Here is a 20,514-nt window from a genome sequence, read left to right on the forward strand (position 1 = left end):
TTGATTACTTTTTTAAAAATTACCATTTTTTTGTCAATTTTACACATGAAATTGACAAATATTCTAATGAAAAGGATGGTTGCCAACCCCCTGCACCACCCCTTCCGCATCCGCCACTGGTGCAGCAACAAATATGTGTATTAGAAAGAAGAGAACGAGAAAAAAGCTTCGTTATTCCCTTATGTTCTTTCATTTGTCCTGCATTGGTCAATTACACATATTTTTACAGCTCTTCTATGGGATAAACTCCACCCCCCCCCCCCCCCCAACCTCCGATACCCTCATTGTACCATTCATGTTAAAAATCGACCCATTACTTTTATACAGGAAGTGATTATAAATGTGTGCATTGTGATGACAATACTTCACATAAACCTATGATCCACGTGAGCTAAAAAGTGGTTTTATACCCGTGAGCTACAATTAAACGTATGAAATCAGTATCACCAAGACAAATATGGATGGGAATAAAATAATGCTGCTCTAATATCGCCAAAGCGGTTTAGGACAGCATAGGTAATCAAACACGTAAAGGTAAGAAAAAAGTTCATATAGAATTTCGATGCATACTAAAGCTTTTAGGAGACAATAAATTTTGGGTCTTTTAAATAAAAATCGTCATTTTTACGTGTTTATATTTTTTCTTTATCGGCGGTCGAGTTCGATTTTGGGTTCCATTGAGCATAATAATGGCTGAAAAAGTAACTTCTATGTGAATGATGTGAGTTGTGGATTTTCAGCGCTGCTAGTTTGTTTTACATAAATTAAAACTAAGTAGAAGAAATTTTGATCAAGTTATTATACAGTCTTAAACAAATATATTACGGGAATTTATATCAATGCCAATTATCTTTTTGGAAAAACACAAATATCGAAGTTGAGGTCAAACATCAAAATACTACTTTTAGAAAAGTTATTTAAAAATCATACGTTAAGAAAAGGACTATAAATAGTGTCATTGAGGTTATGAAATACATCATGCGGATAAAATCAAATACATGTTTAACCTGCTGTCTTACGTGTACAATAATTTCACAGGAAATTGACTGAAACATATGTATACCTTTCAAGTCAATTCATACATGTAAATGGATAAACACATAATATATATCTAGTTCTATGTATTGTTACAGGCCGAGTGACAGGGTTAAGGCCATTGAAGCACCAAAACACCATTGACTGTCTCTTGCATATAGAGACTAGTATATATGATTAGTATATAGTTATATATTGAAATATGTCTACGGATGTATTAAAGGAGAAATTTGAAGGAACGTGGAAACTTTACAAAAATGAGAACATTGATGCATTCTTCAGCGACGTCGGTAAGTACACTTATTATAGTCTGGCGTTATTTATAGCCACACGTCAGCTATATTTGAATATAGTTAAGGTGTATACTGGATTTATTTAAACAACTATTTTATGAAATTGTCACATAAATTTATCTGCACTAAGCTTTAGAACTTGAATAGTAAATGAAGACTATTTGTGATAAGCATAATATACACGAGTGAGTGAAAACAATTGAAACTTTTCGTTCAGATAAGTACCCGAGGTTTCTTCTTTATTGGTAGTCATTATACTAATTAGGGATACATGGGTCTATTCGATCGTAACAAGCAGTCTGGTTTGATTATCGTCTTTAGCCAAATTTTAACAGGGATATCATTGTTTATCTAAGTAATACGTCTTTGTATTAATAGTCAAATTGTATTTTAAACCTATTTTAATGATAGTATTGTCAGTATTCTTCCTGAAGCAATATTATTGTCTTCAATATTCAAATCTACAAAGAACCTATATAAACACGACGGAAATTGTAAATGTACAACGAAAATGTCTAAATATGTCCAGGTTGCCGTCACACAATTACTAAGTACATGCTAATACAATGTAACCCTAAAATATATTTTACACATGCTAGATGCACCACTTTTAAAAATGGTAAGGAGTAAATGAGGTTTGATTAATTGGAGAACAAATGTATCTTCAGTGAAAAAAAACAAAAACAAAAACAAAACAAAAAACAAAAAATGCGATATGTAACAGCTGCGGTGATCGTAGCAACCGTACGATAACACGGATATATGTGCAAAAAAGAAATGCCGGTCTGGATGTTTGTCGCAGAGACATAATTAATTACCCAAAAACAATCATTACATAGTATATATCAACAATTCAATACCACACATTTCTCTAATATTAAAGAACTATTTGTTATAATAGTATTACTTCGTGAAAATGATTAAAAATAAAAGCAGTGTAAAATATTTACTCCAAAATTAAACTTAACTATTACTTCCATTCCTTCTTAACCTAAGCAACAATATATATTAACATTAAAATTATAAACGCAATATTTGTAATCTTTGAGGCTGCATGTTCAGACTGCTGATATATTTTTTTAAAATTTCGTTCGAAATAAGATCCTGAGGCGAGCCTGCACTTACCATACAGTTCGACACACATCAAAATGAAAAAGAGGCCGTATAAACCAGCAGCAACATAAACAAATGATAAAAATTGGGAAAGTACAAAAATATTTAATTTTTTTGAAAAATACAAAACACTTGTAATATAGAAGCAAGAACAGAGACCGCAGGATAAAGGGTATGTAAATTCAAAAATACCATCATATAACTATGAATAAATTGGTGTGCTGTACACATGTTCAAAGGATTGGCCTAGCATCAGCACCATCACAACTGAAGAAGTTTAATATTTAAAATTAAATTACACACCAGGAATACTCAAAACAAAAATGTCGAAATAGGAAATCAAGTCCAGCACCGATTGTTACTACCAATATATGTCATAGAACCTATAACATTGTAATCCCATGAACTTACATGTAGCACCGATTGGCACTACCAATGTATGTCACAGGACCTCTAACATTGTAGTCCCATGTACTAAGCACCGATCGGTACTACTAATGTATGTCAAAGAACCTCTAGATGTAACATTGTAGTCCAAAGTACTAAGCACCGATCGGTACTACCAATGTATGTCATACATTTAGAACCTTTAACCTTGTAGGCCCATGCACGTAGCACCGATCGGTACTACCAACGTATGTCATAGAACCTCCAACATTGTAGTCCCATGTACTTAGCACCGATCGGTACTACCATGTATGTCATAGAACCTATAACATTGTAGTCCCATGTACTTAGCACCGATCGGTGTTACCAATGTATGTCACAGAACCTATAGCATTGTAGTCCCATGTTTAATACATGGATTGGTGCCTTTTAGGGGTACTGATATAGTTCGGGTCAGACAAGTCTGTCTACTACTTTGATATACCCTTTGGGGCCTATGGTCCTCCTGTAATAGCATCAGCACATTGGTTTCTCAAATTTAAAAAATGCAAATTGCAGTTTTCTACATGTGTTTCAATGAGCAACTTCTCACCAGCAGCATGAGAACCAAATATACATGTACTTAGCAAGTTCAAGATTCAAAATTAAATGAAATACAATAGTTTCTCAGACATTTGTTTTTTTTTTCACAAAGGTGGTTGGCAATTACTTTATTTCTTAATAGACTAACAATCAAATACATATTCAGTTTATTTACTTCAAAAGATAATTGATGCTAAAAAAGTATTACATGTATTCTAGGCGTTAACTTTATCGTACGGAAGATAATAAGAGCAGTCTATCCTACCAAGAAAATAACTGTGACAGGAGATACAGTCCAAATAGAGGTTGATGCTGGGTTCCGGAAACGTAAGGAAGTAGTCAAACTTAACAAGGAAGAAGATAAAGTAACAGAAAGTGGCGAACGAGGGAAAGTAAGAAATTATACGTATTATTATAATACAACAATACACTAATCTACAAAACGGAAATTCAGTGAGTTGTTGTCTTTTGATATATTTACCGTACCTGTTCTCGTTAACCTCACTGGGACGAAAATGTTAGCCAAAGGCCACCCGTTGATTTTCAATGAACGACGAAGATATCCTGGAATCACAGGGCAGGCTGCAGCCGGCACCAAAACATCATTATTCACAGGTACAGCGGAAAGAGTTGCTTCTATATACTCAAGTAACATAACAACAACCTAAAGGTGAAAACTAAACAATACATACAGAGGCCAGAAATCCCCGACTTGGGACAGGCGAAAAAATGCGGCAGAGTTAAAGTACTTTGGCATGATTACAACCTCCCCCTTGAATTCTTGCCACTGTTGAAAAAATATCACACAATTAAACACACCTAAAATCAGTTCAAAAATGTCTGAGTCCCTTGTTAAACAGAAATAAAAAAAACTGAAGACAAATCACATAAGTGTACAAACTAAGGACTACAAGCACTTTACGGAAATATCATCTCCAGACCAGTTTAAACCTACAAAGGAAATATCATCTCCAGACCAGTTTAAACCTACAAAAAGTTACTGTGAAGTACACTACTACTGTTTGTGGGGTACAAATTTTCGTGGATCTGGTGGATAAGGTAAACCATGAATTTTGATTCCCAACGATAGGGGTTATTTAATTTAAATTGTATGACAGGATCATCAAAACCCCGAATTCATGAATCCACGATTTTTTGCTACAACACGAAAATTGATACCCACGAATACAAGTACTTTTAAAGTATGTCCCCATCTTATGTAAAATTTATCCCAATTCTTCCCATGCAGGGTGAGAACAACGGTACACCATATGTCAGAAAATCATATGGATTTCAGAAAGTCCCATTTAGGCTTAATTCATATACTGTATAAACAAAAATGTTCAAAGAGCTGCTACTCTGCCGATTAGGTCAAAACCATTTTTATGAATCTTTTTATGTAGATTTTTTCACTACAGAAGGTCCAGGGTAGCAGGTAGCTTATTTGTTTCATGTATGACTCACGCATGATTTAAGAGTAATCCAGGCCTAGGGAACCATGATTGTAGCAAAAATTAATAAGTTCCATGCGTGTTACTTTTCTCAATACTTTTAAAAGGACTAAAATGATTAGCTGTTTAGCCATAAACACTCATTGAGTATTGCCCTGAGTAAGTAAGTACGGTATTTTATTGTTACGACCTTGAACTTGGTGATATTTAGTGTTAAGTTCAATGTAACAGATTTGATATAATCATTTTAGAAAGGTAGGATTAACACTTATGTATTGATGATTAGCAAAATATATACCTTATCACACATGTATTTATAATTGAACGAAAAAAATAATTAACAAATAATATACAGAATAGCAACAAGGTTACATTATTGATCTTATTACCTATTAGTCCAATTTTCATATCCGTATCATGGTGACCTATTCCAGCCGCTCAACACCATTGCATTGTATAAAGGAAGTGACCACCAATCCCGTTTTATTGATTTATGAATATTTCTGTTGTACTTTGAACTGCTTTTTATGGGTACCGTGTTTGGTAAATTATTCGTTAATTTCCTTCAACTGTCGGTCTTTATCGGAAGCAACCAAATTTGATAAGAATAATACTATGAATATGAGCACGTGCGGCTCCGGGTGTCAAAAGGTAAGCTCGTAGCGGCGGGAAGCTTGTCATAAATGCGACCAAATACAATGTAGTTCTAAAAACCTTGATATGGGCTAGGGCACTCTGCGAACAGAACAATTCGGTTGTGTGCCTAAGATGGAATAAGGTACCCCTGACATGCTACATTTGTACTTGCTGGAGTAGTCAGGCCATAATACGGATAACTTGACTGCAAATAAAAATTGGTGCATTGTGTTATGAAAGATGACACGTTTGTCTCGTATTAACGAACCACTCTGTGGTATTCGACGTGAGTAGGTTAAGGAAGCTAAATTGTCCGTGCTAACCACGTCTCCCTATTTCTAGTGGCAATCGTCGATCCTATCATCCTTGTGTCCCATCCAATTTTTCATGTTATCATCATTCTTGTTCTTTTTATTATCATTTACATGTTCATTGCCCGGATACATATAAAATATTGCTGTTTGGATATTAAAAACCAATCAATCATTTTAAACAAAAGAGCATCGTCAATATTCGATAACATACATATTTCCAATCTTCTTTCATTTACGTAAGAAGGCAATATAAGAATCTGTAATCAGATTATATTTTAGTTAGAAACTACGAAGTTATCATATGTATCGTAAATACACGCACATGTACTTAATGTAGCATAAAATGGACGATGTGAATTATGGCTCATAGGGGCGTGTCAGAATTTTAGGTAATGTGAACATTTATACTAGGGCAAATGTCTGAGAAATGTTACGATTTCAAGCAAAATGTATACGTTATTCCCAGTTATAGAATTGTTTGGAGTAAAATTGAGTTCAAGTGGCTCATATGCTAACCTACGTGTATGTGAAAGTTTTTTTTATAATTTCAAAGTATTCTTTGAATATCTTCAAGAATAAACTATGTTGTCTCCTTAATTAGTCTTGGGACCATTTGTTACATGTAGCTTCTTCAAAGTAGGTTTTTAATTTGGTAGGAACTACAAGCTATTGCTGGCATAATGAAATTGTGCGTTGTTATTGGGGAAAAACATAGTAGTATAATTACATGTAGAAGTCACATGAATAATGGCACACACCTTTGGCAATAATTTAAATTAAGTTACAAAGCCCACACCTTTGGTAGTGTTTTAGCTACGTGGCCCACACCTTTGGTAGTGTTTTAGCTACGTGGCCCACACCTTGGTAGTGTTTTAACTACGTGACACACACATTTTGTAGTGTTTTAGCTCCGTGGTCCACACCTTTTGTAGTGTTTTAGCTACGTGGCACACACCTTGGACAGTGTTTTAACTACGTGGCACACACATTTGGTAGTGTTTTAGCTACGTGGCACACACCTTTTGTAGTGTTTCAGCTACGTGGCACACACCTTTGGCAGTCTTTTAACTAGACTTGCATGGCAAACACCTTTGGCAGTTTTTTAGATAAATCTTCGTGGTACACACCTTTGACAGTCTTTTAAATAGACTTACGTGGCACACATCTTTCATGGTGTTTTGACTAGGTCAACGTAATGCACATCTCTGGCAGTGTTTTAGCTAGACCACTGTGGCACACACCTGTTTGCAACGTTTTAGCTAGACCAACGTGGCACACAGCTTTGGCAATGTTTAAGCTAGACCGACGTGGCACACACCGTTGGCAATGTTTTAGCCAGACCGACGTGGCACACACCTTTGGCAATGTTTTAGCTAGACGGACTTATTACAAGCAGTTTGTTGATGGACTTTTTAAAGGAAACAGTTTTTGTTTTTGTTTGTTGGGGTTTAACGTCCGAGCAGCGATATTTCAGCTATATTCAGACGATGAACATGAAATTGATGATAAAATGAACATGAAATGATGATGAAATGAAAAAGGGATGGGACGCAAGGACAATGGGGTCGACAAATTTTGATTGCCATTGGAAATAGGGAGAGATGGGTAGAGTCGGGCAATTTAGCCTCCTGTGGCGGAGCCCTATGGTTCCTACTCAGGGAGAATACCACAGTAGGGTTCTTTAACGTGCGAAGAACGTGGCATCTTTCCCAACACGGTGCACCACTATGGTTTGCGGTCAGATTTTCCGTATTATAGCCTGACAACCCCAGCATGTAACACGCCAGGGGTACCCCATTCCACCACCTGGGGCACACATCCCAGTTGCTCTGTGGGCAGAGCGCCCTAGCCCCCGGCTAGGGTTCTGAGCACTATTTAGTCGCCTTCTACGACAAGTTAGCGCTGCTGCAGGCCTATTCTTTTAACACCCGGACCTGCACGGGTATAAAGGAAACAGACATTGTTCATATATAATAACTCGGAAACGCCTTTTGGGACTTATGTTTGTAAAATGTTTTGTAATTATAACAAGACACTTTTTTCCATTTATTTTATTTCGTTTTATTTTTTTGTTGCCGTTGTTGTTGTTTAGTTTTGGATAATATGTATACATGTCATTTGGACGAGCGAAAAGTAAGGATTACAATACAAGTTTTAAAACGAAGTCGGTAATTGTAGCCCAGGTATTTTAAATCGGACAAAAGGAGACAACTCTAGATCTATAGACAAGAATTAATGACAAATTTGGAATTTTATATTATGTGTGCGAGTTTTTTTTGTTTTTTTTTGTTTTTAGATGATAGCGACATTTGAAGACGGGAAACTTAAATTCGTGCAAACTCCGAACGATCCAAAATCAGTTGTTACGTCTGTTATCAGAGAAAGGGATGGCGATGATCTCGTTCTGGTATGCTTTAGTTTTAAGATACTACATGTAAAGTTCTACGTCATAGAAACTATCAAGAAAAATAACATAACTCAAGTTCTTGAGATGAAATAAAGTGTGCATTTACTCAAATAAATTACACATAATATCCTACTCTTAAGATAAGTATGTTAGATTAATTTTACTGTTTAACTTATACATGTACATGTATATGGCCTAAAATCCTAAAACACATGCTATTATTTGCATGTACATAATCATAAGGACTAGATATATTTTATGTAACAAAAATATTGATTTTACACAAAAAAAATCCTTGGTAAACTATCTTTGATAATGTGATATATTACAAGATATAGTATGGTATACTGATAGTAGTCTGTTCGTTGTTTAAATTGCGGACGGTAACTCATACAAGCCTTGAACAATTTTCGTAAAACGTACACGAGATATTTTAATATTGTTTTCTTGACGTGAGCTCTCTTTCGATTGTTATGAATTTCCAGTTTTAAATATTCGGACTAATGTAGGAGCAGTTTCTTTGGGCGTAAAGTATAAAACTCAACTCCACTCTAGGGTTCTGGATACCAATTAACCAAAAATGTGTAAAATCGTAAGAGCAAGAAAATGTCAAAAAAATATCACCGTTTTCAAGGCAAATAAAGAAACCAAACTAATAGCAAATCAAAAATGATAAAATAAATAATCCAAGCGATTAGTAACTAAAAACAAAAATTAAAGCTAAGCGAAAATTGAATTTCAATAAAGCACAAAAATAAGATACACCAATTTCCTTACCCTACATAAGGTGTAAAGGTTTCTTCGTGAAACATACGTCAGCTCATGCAGTTATATACAGTGTACAGAAACAGGTCGCTGTTCCGTGTTAAAAAAATTACGAAAATATAACTACGAAATTCAACCTGTGCATTCCACACAGCCCAGACATATAAATGTTGTTTAACAAAACATCCTACTGGACCTTTCATTTAATTTCGAAAGAAAATCACTCATGCTAAACGCTCGTACGCTGGTCGCCACTATGAGAAATAAATTGTCAGTAAAATGGTGAAAAATGCGCTCGGACAAATTAAACAAAACGGTTAGTTATGAATGCAATGGGACACATAAATGGTGAATCCATGATAATGAAAACTGGGTGCATTCTAAGCAGATAACGAACCAATTGAAAGTACAACTGAGACACAACCTCTATAAATGAAATAGAAAACAACTAACCATATACCGCTGGTGTAAAAACTATAGATACTATATAAATTGCAATTTGACAACTCCCGCGAACATCTAGCCAGAGGAGGTTCCAATCCAAAAGTGATGAGTAAAACACACACAGGCAAACGAAAAGAAATCGAGCCGGAAAACTAACATATGACAGAAATGACCAATAAGAATAAAATGATAATTGCGGACCAGTCAAGCAGAAAAAAAACAATGAAAGATAGTAACCACGAGTGAGAAAAACTTGAAACTAATGAACCTTGTAGAGGCACTCATGTCATGTCAGGTCAGCTGTGAAACTAAAGTACATACTAATATACAAATTATCAATAGTAAATGAATAAAACCAAATATATCAAATACGTAAGTTATGTAATTAACAAGCATAACGAAAACCAAATTCAAATTACAATGTAATAATGAAATGAAATCTTACTAGTCATTCCAAACAGCAGGCAGCTAGCGCCACTCAACTTTATAGAAATGATAGAACTTCATGTATTAAACAATACACAAACAACTGAGAATATAGACTCCACACCAGATTAATGTAAACAAAGGTGTCTCACCATTTTACACAATAACGAAAGGATAATTGGACAATTTTCTATGTATTGTTATTACATTCATGTTTTAATATCGGTATGATATTAGGTTTGTACTCAGATGATAAATTAATTATAAATAATGTCTGAACTTGCATGAATAAGTGAGAATTCTTAGAACATTTGCTCTGTAAAATTTCAATTAATCACTTTAGTTACTTACGTCATTTCCGATAGAGCGATCTTTAGACTTTAATGGTCTAAATCAATGCATAGATAGTTGCTCTGTTTCTACCAATTTTCAGATATTCTCAAAAAATGGGATGAGTTCTTGTTTAATTTATAAGTTCAGTAGCTTTGTTATTTTTCCATTATTGTTGGTACCATAATAATTTCTATTTAGTTCTAATTTATCTTTCTATTTTGTTGCTAACAAGGGATGGGTGTATTAAGCGTTGATGGCGTAGATCGGTGTATTAAGCGTGGATGACGTAGATCTATATTTGTATATTAAACTTAATTGTAAGAAATAGCTTTAACTGAAACGCAACAAACGATATGGAATCCTTTGATAATAATGCCGGGTGGAATATTTGGATAAAGGGAATCCTTTGATAATGGAAATCTTTGGATAAAAATGCCGGTAATCTTGGATAGCAAAGCCTGAAGAAACTTGGATAATAATGCCGGTAATCCTTAGATAACAAAACCGGGAAAAACTTGGATAACAATGCCGGGAATCCTTGAATAACAATGCCAGGTGACGGGAAGACTTTGATAACAAAGCCGGGAATCCTTGGTTAACAATGCCTGTAATTCTTGAATAACAATGCGGTGGGTGCCGGGAATACTTGGATAACAATGCCGGGTGCTTGGAATGCCTGGAATCCTTCTTAGATACTTTGTAGAAATGCCAAACACATTTAAAGAACAGCAATTGAACAATTGTACAATTGTTTTCATAATACATAAAGACTCAAATGATCAGTGCTACTTCCCCTGAAAGCGAGGGTGAAACATTAGTGCACTTGGAGGTTTAGTAGATTATTGAAGTTCAAGTCTGGTTAACGAGGAATTCTATCAATTTAAATGAAAGACTGATGTAGTTTTTTTTTTTATTTTGGAAACGGGCATATTATATCGGTTATTCAGGTGATGGTGACGACTGATTGATCATGAATTACCTTAATATACATGTATAAACAATAGATTTGTTTCGAACCTGCTTTTACGTGAGTCGGCGAGCTCTGTGACCTCGGTGTACTTGCCCCTATTATTTGTAAGGCGTATCAGTTAAAAAGAACTCCATACGATGGCGTGGCTTTACATAGAGTACGATAAGTATATAGGGAAATCAAAGTATAGTTTTACCTATTAAATTCCTTTGTGTTATGATTTTGGCGCCAAAATCGACGATGTCCAGATTTGTCAAAAAATATGATGGGTCTGTAGCAATGAAGAAATCACAAGAAACCCCTTATATTTTGATTGTTTTAGCTGTTTTATACACTTATGTCTTTCTTTTAGATGCTTTAGTGGTATGAAAATGTATATATAAGCTCACTCTGTGTATTTATGTGTTTTTATTGATAAATGCATGTCTAAATTACATTTTCCTAGGCGAGTGAAATAAAATGCATATGTGTATACTTTGTCGAACGTTATTAAGTCGTGATGCAAAGTGTGACTTTATAGATAACGATTTTGAAATTGGTCTCCTGTCTTCTACCTGTTGTTCTGCGTAAACAAATGTTTCTCTTTTATTATAGGTTTTAATTCGGCATAAAAATCCCGAAATTGTGGCGAGAAGATATTTTAAAAGAGTCTGAAACACAAATGTCAGAGCGAGTGTATGACAAGGAAGGAAATGAACTCAACATGATTCACTGATCAAACAACATGAACATTAAATTACATTTTTGAACTTGGAACATTGTACAGTACCTGTATAGCGAAAACTTCCCTGTATATTGTATGTGGTATATTGGATAAGAGGGGATGGAGATACATTGTATGGAGAATTGGGACTTTGTATTGGGATGATGCGGAAATAGGTTTTTTTTAAAAGCATTTACCTATATGAAAATTTTTCAAATTTAATTGAAAATAAAATTTTGAACCTTGAAGTGTTTAAAATAAATATTCAATTTAATTTGATAATAAAAATATTTAATAAAGACAATGGGAAGTTTACACCATTCAAGAGCTGTAACAAATAGTCATGTGACTTTCTGTTATAATATTTAAGCTTCAGTAAAATGTATGACCTTACTCGGAAACAAGATTCAGTCGTACACACAGAAGACATATTTCATTCGATATCATGATTGTGTATATTGCGCCTGAATTGACTTTGAACTGATACACTGTTTAATTTGTTATTTAAATATTTGAAAATCCGAATACAAATTCTCAACATATATTGTTATACATATGTTATTTCTGTTTGTGTTTGAACAATCTACATCAGAACAAAATAGGAGTATATACATGTATTTGTTGAAAAAAAATACCGAAGTGTCAACAGTGGGATGATTCAAATACATCTGAATAAAAATACGTGGTCTAAACGTGAACACTGGAAACAGAGACGATCTGCATATACAGCAGAAAAGATAACAAATAAAAAAAAAACTGATATTGGGGGAATAAACTATTTACCACCTCTATTCCCCATAAAGAATTTCCCCATTTTCTCTAGAGAATTACCCGTTGCCCATAGATAATTACCTATTCCCTATAGAGAATTACCTATTCCCTATAGAGAATTACCCGTTCCCTATAGAGAATTACCCGCTCCCCATAGATAATTACCTATTCCCTATAGAGAATTACCTGTTCCCCATAGATAATTACCTATTCCCTATAGAAAATTCAAATATTTGTTGATTCGATATGTTTTGGGTTTATCTCCTTGTTTATACTTTAGATTAAACCAAAAATGTTGATAATGAACATAAAGCAGTGATTATGTTTGGTATTACATTGATAGTTCTTTTGTTTTGCATGAAAGTAATTTCTTTAATTGTAAACATAAATGGTATTCTTGAAATTATAAGGAAAGTGGGTGAAAAATTAATCAATGGAACCAAGATTCGCGCAAAAATCAAAAGAATATAATTAAAGGATAAAGACCAAACAGGTGAAACACACAATCAACAAAAATATGAAACAACCACAAAAACAAAGAAACAAAAGCTGAGAGTATACATAGACACCGGTAGAGTAGACCCCTCCTCTACTTTTTCAGAAACACACGCCGATACGCTTATTACATGTACTATCTAAATTTCCCTTAAGGTTCCCCAATATACTAACGAAAAAAAGTCATGTCCCAGAAGCAACAAAAAGTGTCTGTCCTTACGGAGAAAATTCATCGCTTCCTTAACCTAAACAAATAAAATACAAAGGTTAAGATTACGTTTCGGTAAAAATAAATTCATCTTTTCTGATAGTTTTCGAGTCTTTTTCTATTTTTTTTTACTTATTAAAAGAAGTGAATAAAGAAGTTTGTTAAGCTCGTGGATGTACGTTCGTGTATGTCCGCTGTTCCACTGTCGTTGTTGTCAAGAACCAAACCCGCCTTGGAAAAAATATAACTCCGATTATATATCAAAATCGAAGCATAGCTTTTCTAAGATAAGAAAGACAATCATTTTCTTGTTTGGATTTTGCAGCTGTCGTCTGAATTTTGTTTACGTCACATGAGATGTGTAAAATATTCCCGTGGAGAACTGTAATATTTCTGGTATCTGTACAGACTGATCTCACCGGCCACAACTGAAATGGATGTTGCTGGAGATGCCCTTAAAGGATAAAAAATGTAAATTATTGCGAAGTGCTATATAGTTATCGACCATTTTGGGAGCGAGGGGAAAGGAGGGGGTATGGGGTTGGAATTTTGGGGGGAAATATTTCAAGTTATTCATTTATTAAAAAAAAAAACTCCCCCATTAATTAAAAAGACAGAGTTTCAAATAGAAATATTGATTTCGCTTACTGCTTAAATGTAAATAGAAATATTGCACTTGCGAAGCAAAAATTTTCATCCGGGTCGACCCCCCTCTTTGTAAACTCTCACGCAGACGGTGCATGTATGGTAAAGCTCACGGTGCTCGCTGATGTTGGCAATGCCTACCCCATATTATGATAAAGTTTATATTGTTCTTTCCCATTCTTTGTATAGTGTTACTTGTAATTTCAAATTAATATTTTCAATAATGGCATGGTTATTGTACATGTATCGACATTCAAGTAGAAGGGTTTAACGGATATTAGTTTGTTTGTTGTTTTTTTGGGGTTAAACGTCCGAGCAGCAATATTTCAGCTATATTCAGACGATGAACATGAAATTAATGATAAAATGAACATGAAATGATGATGAAATGAAAAAGGGATGGGACACAAGGACAATGGGGTCGACAAATTTTGATTGCCATTGGAAATAGGGAGAGGTGGGTAGGGTCGGGCAATTTAGCCTCCTGTGGCGGAGCCCTATGGTTCCTACTCCGGGAGAATACTACAGTAGGGTTCTTTAACGTGCGAGGAACGTGGCATCTTTCCCAACACGGTGCACCACTATGGTTTGCGGTCAGTTTTTTCGTATTATAGCCTGACAACCCCAGCATGTAACACGCCAGGAGTACCCCATTCCACCACCTGGGGCACACATCCCAGTTGCTCCGTGGGCAAGTATTTGCTTAATTACACCCATATTGGTAAAGCAAATAAAAAAATCAAAATGCAGTAGACAACAGAAAGTAGATAATATAATACATCTAGATGTCGGGGAGAACTCTTGACCGACATGGACCTCATTTTCGCAATTCTATAGATTGCTTTATAATGTCGCCTTCATGTATTTGTTCCAACATTATACACAACATAAAAACTTAAATGTGAATTTTTACATGTAATTTAAGTGTTCTTGACATTAAATTTAACTCCTTCCGTGCGAGATCCGACAGGGTAGTCAAGGACGTTAAAAACCCCCTTAGTTAAGTTAACTGTTTGTTTGTTGCATTAGAAATAAACGGAAATAGTATCATGTTTCAATATTAAGATTTATAATTAGTACTTGCAATGCATCTTTGTAAAACCCACATCTACATCGACTTCCTCACTGCTTGTACTTAATACATTATATATTTTGAGAACGCGTGTTGACGCGAGGGATTTCCTACTACCCTATTCACTACTAATTTGGGCGTTGTCCTTTTATAGTGTCTCTAATATGAGACAGGTGATACCTGTAGATGGAAGAAGTTAGGTTTACGGTTATAAACTGAAAATTGTATGCCTTTAACATTTTTACATGGACTAAGATTGTTTCGTCATACATGTAATTTGACAAAATTAAAAGATGTGTTTGTTTTTGTTAAAGAAGACTACTGAAGGTCCATACTCGGTATTAAAAGTTACAATGTAACTTCCAGTCTAATTGATAGCAGTTTCTCAGTGATTTTATGGTCAGAGATCAAATTCGTTATGGTTTACCGTTGGGAAGACTTTGTCCTGTATTAAGATTACAGTTAAGTGTCAATCTTTGTATGAATCAAGCAGTGGGTGAAATATGGTATAAAAACTCGCCATTTCGATAGTGTATTTTGACTATTTGCACCAGAATCAAAATCAAGGAAAAATACAAGATTTACCTGATCATTAAGATGAGCAATAATTAAACTGAAATATACATAAAATGAACATATTAATGGCAGATAACTAAAAAAATCTTTTTTCTGACACTTAATTGAAAAATGTCTGAACAAATCCAGAAATCAAATGTTGGTCTAATAAATTAGAGACATTATTCTTGACTGAATCGGTGCTTTTACATGCATGTGTAGGGTTTCTTATTTTGCCTGATTCCAACAAAAGCCTACAACTAATCTTAAGAGAGTGTGTATACAGAAACCAGGCAATTCCTGTCTATACAGAAACCAGGCAATTCCTGTCTATACAAAAACCAGGCAATTCCTGTCTATACAGAAACCAAACAATTCCTCTCCACACAGAAACCAGACAATTCCTGTCGATACAGAAACCAGGCAATTCCTGTCTATACAAAAACCAGGCAATTCCTGTCTATACAGAAACCAAACAATTCCTCTCCACACAGAAACCAGGCAATTCCTGTCTATACAGAAACCAAACAATTCCTGTCTATACAGAAACCAGGCAATTCCTGTCTATACAGAAACCAAACAATTCCTCTCCACACAGAAACCAGGCAATTCCTGTCTATACAGAAACCAAACAATTCCTCTCCACACAGAAACCAGGCAATTCCTGTCTATACAGAAACCAAACAATTCCTCTCCACACAGAAACCAGGCAATTCCTGTCTATACAGAAACCAGGCAATTCCTGTCTATACAGAAACCAAACAATTCCTGTCTATACAGAAACCAGGCAATTCCTGTCTATACAGAAACCAAACAATTCCTCTCCACACAGAAACCAGGCAATTCCTGTCTATACAGAAACCAGGCAATTCCTCTCCACACAGAAACCATACAATTCCTGTCGATACAGAAACCAGGCAATTCCTGTCTATACAAAAACCAGGCAATTCCTGTCTATACAGAGACCGGGCAATTCCTGTCTATACAGAAACCAAACAACTCCTGTCTATACAGAAACCAGGCAATTTCTGTCTATACAGAAACCAGGCAATTCCAATGACAAATTTTATCCCACTGAATTGTTTGTTGCTATGTGATTTTTAAATCATAATTTTGTCAATTAGTCCAAAGAGACCTAGAGTACGTTTGTATTGTAAATGAACTTTCTCAATAATAACCTTTTTGTAAACCCCAAATTTCTGAGGAGTGAGTGAGGATAGAAACAGAGAATCAAATAGTTTTAGCTGAAGATCGACTAGAATTGCTGTATTCTGAATTCTTCTATATAAAACGTATAAAGCTTTTAGGGCTTGTTCTACCAATCTATTTCGAGCTTGGAAGAAATTCTCGTATTTTCGTTGAGCTTTTTAAAGTAATCATAAAGCTGCTCGATAGTAATATTCACCTTTTGTTTTGTGCCTTTATCTATACGCTTAAGAATTTTCCAAAACTCTCTCGAATCTTTTTTTCGACTTTTTACGCAGATCAGATTCGAGTTTATGCTGGAATTGCCCATAGCATCTAGACATCTCATATTTATATTTTTAGCAGGTTTCTTCATAATATCTCTGTTTACTTTACTTTTAATGCGATTGGAACGTTTTCTTGCCCTGTGAAAATCTTTTCTTTTCACAAGGCAAGAATTTGTACACCAAACCTCATCAGTTTGTTTTCCCTTGGCGGAAGAACGTACTCTCTGAGCAGTATCAAGAAACAGTTCACAAATTTTATCGACCCCTAGATTTACAATTTCATTTGATTTCTGTGAAAAGATTGTCAATTTCATTCAGTTTAGTGACGTCATCAATTATTGCATTGACAAACTGGTTTTCTTTCTCCGGAATCCACCTTCGGCGCGACGCGTGGTAATTTTACTATCAATGGAATTTGTAGTTAATTTGTTCAGCGATGCGTACAATTGAAAACATAAGGCACAGTGAACATCAGAGTATAACGGATTGTAATCCATAACACAAAAACTTTTTAATCAAAGGAAATATTTTAGAAGATAAAATGAAATAATCTACTAATGACACACTGTTACATGTAGTATGACCAATTTTAAAGTCACTTGCAGGTAATCTACCGTTGCCAATATAAAGAGTATTATGTTTACAGAATTCTATCAACTTATATCCAAAATTGTTAGGGACTGACAAATCTGACGATGACCGTTCTAACGGGATTTTATAATTAACCAAATTTTGATATTCATACATACTTGCCAACAATTCATCATTGTCAAATTCATCCAGTATATTAATAAGGTTATCATCTGGTATAACAACATCGCTAAAAGTTTTAGTTTTTGCATTCATATCACCAATTAGTGCAGGTGTACAATCAAATTTATTACACATAGAAATTATCTCTTTTTCAATTTCATTGAAGGCATCTTTACTAGTGTATCTGATATTTTCAGGTGGTATATAGACACAGCCCAATAAAAGATTTTCCTCAATACTAAAGTATGATTTATCAATTACCACACACTGGACAAACTCCGACTCTGATTTCGGAAATTTCCAAAAAGAATCTAAATTATCTTTGAAAACAATAACAGTGTTTTCAAATCTCTTATTAGATTTTGACCTATGTTTACAGTGAGATCTATACCCTTTTGGCAAAGACAAAATATCATTTTCATTAGTTTTAGATTCTGAACAAATTAACAAGTCATTAGATCATATCAATTCTTGAAACTCTGGATCAAGTAGTTAACAAACGTTAATACATACACATGATAGATCATCAATTTATCCTACCAGAGTTCTGTTTTACGACGTATTAAATTGACTCCTGTTACGGAACCCCTAGCTACTGGCAGTTTGACAGTCCTGATTCTGTCCTTCGGGTCGAAACCCTGTCGGCGGTGCAAACTCTGGTACCTGTGGGCGGAATTGTGGTACTTGAGGGCGGCATTGCGGTCATTGTGGACGAAATTGTGGCCTTTGCTGTTGGAAAACAGACGTACGGAACTGAGGTCCCATATTTGACTTGAAGTCAGGTCCAGCACCCAAACCACGTTGCGGTTGAGGTTCTTTGGTTGGTACATCTACAGGATTGACCAACTGATTGCCGATGTATAACTTGTCCATCACAACCCTAGCATTTCTGTACCCTTGACGTCTTAGAGTGTGCCATTTCGGCAGCAATTCCTTCCTGCGATTACTAATTTCAATCGGAAATTACTGAAAGACCGAACAGGGACATCCTTGATCCGAGAATTTTGCCTTAGCTTCATCTATACCCTCTGGTGATCTGAGTATTTTACAGATTTACCTATAATGTTTCTAGGTTTGTTGTCATCCCTTTGGCGGAGTCTGTGTACATTTTGGAATTCTATGTCACCAGTTATACCTAGTTCATTTATGAACAACTTTTGAAGAACATTTTCACAGTTTTCTAAATCTCTATTCTCACTTTCAGGTATGCCACCAAATATGAGATTGTACTTCATGGAGTATACTCTAAAATTAAGCAATTCTTCCTTCAGTTGGTGATTTTCAAACTTTAGTGATTCATTTACATTTTCCACCTTAGAAACCCTGTCCTCAACAATACTATAGTGAAAATCTTTGTCATTAATTCTTTTAGGTTGCTCCTTTAAGTCGTTTCTTATGTCAAAAACTTCATTTTCTAATTTGCAAAAGTGTTTCTCCATCTCATTCATTTTTGTACATATTTCATCGAGTCTGTCAAGTTGTGCAAGTTGCATATTCATTTGATTGACAGTGTTTATCAGCATTTGAAATTGTGCAAGGTGTACTTGAATGGTTGATGGAGCATTGTTGGGTTCAGAGATGGTATGTAATACCGGTGATGTGGTACTTAGGCCTGGTATAGGTTGTGGCATAGGTTGTGCCATCGCCATACTAGGTGTTGATGGTATTGGAAAGGGCATATGAGGTTGGAAATTTTGTAAATTTGAATTGTACATAATAGGAGTACTCTGCTGGTTTTCTGGTATAATAAAGTTAATATTTCTGCTATTCAAACTGTGCATATTATTCATACCATAAATAGATTCATTACATGTATTCTGCTCTCTTGTGAATAGAAGTCATACATGTAATACTATTTATGGTCTCCATTACTTTCTGTGTTAAATGCAGCCATTTATAAGGCTCAAAACAAATTTTATATCAGTACAGAAGTACATGAGGGGATTCATTATGATGGTCACCCCTTACCTTAATTTTCAGAAAAATAAAATCTGTTAGAATAATTTATTGCAATTGTAACGGTATATAGAAAGCGTATGTTTTAGCGTATTGGGTCACTCTACAGAAAGAAACAATGCAAACTCTATGGGAGATTGAAACTGAATCTTCATTTACTTTTTTACACTTTCAGGCAAATATTTTGTGTATAACCCTAAGATATGGGCTCAGCTATTTTAAACAACTCAAAAGTATCAATTATATGGGAAGACAGCAAAGTCAATACATATACCAGATAAATGTAAAAACTAAAAAAAATTGTCCCAAAATTAGCATGCTCTTTCAGTTAAAATTACGGGTACTAGGGGGTAAATCTTTTGGTATTTGGCTTTTACGGCTGGAATTGTGTAAATAAAATGATATTTAAATATGTTTTAATGGTGTTTTAGGTTAGAAATCTGACAAAAATATCAAATTTAACAGTTTTCACAGTGTACTGACTTTCATCTCAATATTTCAAAAATAAAATGGTCACTCTTGTTAAGTGAACAATCATTATGTACTTTACAGCACTAGTACATTTACATATTGCAGGCTTACAAATAGATTATAGACAGAATATGACACTTTAAAACCTCAACTTGAGACAAATACCCAAAACTTGGAAATCTGACCCCAAATATTTATGACATTTCAATTAACTTGCATATTATGAGGCTTCTAACCAGAAAAGAAGAAGAAAAGAA

The 20,514-nt window shown here is 34.7% G+C and overlaps 1 protein-coding gene across 1 annotated transcript; it reads left to right on the forward strand.

Moving 5' to 3' along the window:
- Positions 1-337: 337 nt before the first annotated feature.
- Positions 338-12,401, forward strand: LOC148608653 (fatty acid-binding protein, adipocyte-like). The gene is made up of 5 exons (XM_088545308.1): positions 338-534; positions 1,134-1,325; positions 3,630-3,802; positions 8,108-8,218; positions 11,751-12,401. The coding sequence occupies exons 2-5, from the start codon at positions 1,238-1,240 to the stop codon at positions 11,808-11,810; spliced, it is 432 nt and encodes a 143-aa protein (XP_088401434.1). The 5' UTR covers positions 338-534; positions 1,134-1,237; the 3' UTR covers positions 11,811-12,401.
- Positions 12,402-20,514: the final 8,113 nt, after the last annotated feature.

This window comes from Perna viridis, chromosome 9 (assembly GCF_037379345.1).
Source record: "Perna viridis isolate PV_CMFRI_1.1 ecotype Kerala chromosome 9, ASM3737934v1, whole genome shotgun sequence".
Classification (NCBI taxonomy): domain Eukaryota; kingdom Metazoa; phylum Mollusca; class Bivalvia; order Mytilida; family Mytilidae; genus Perna; species Perna viridis.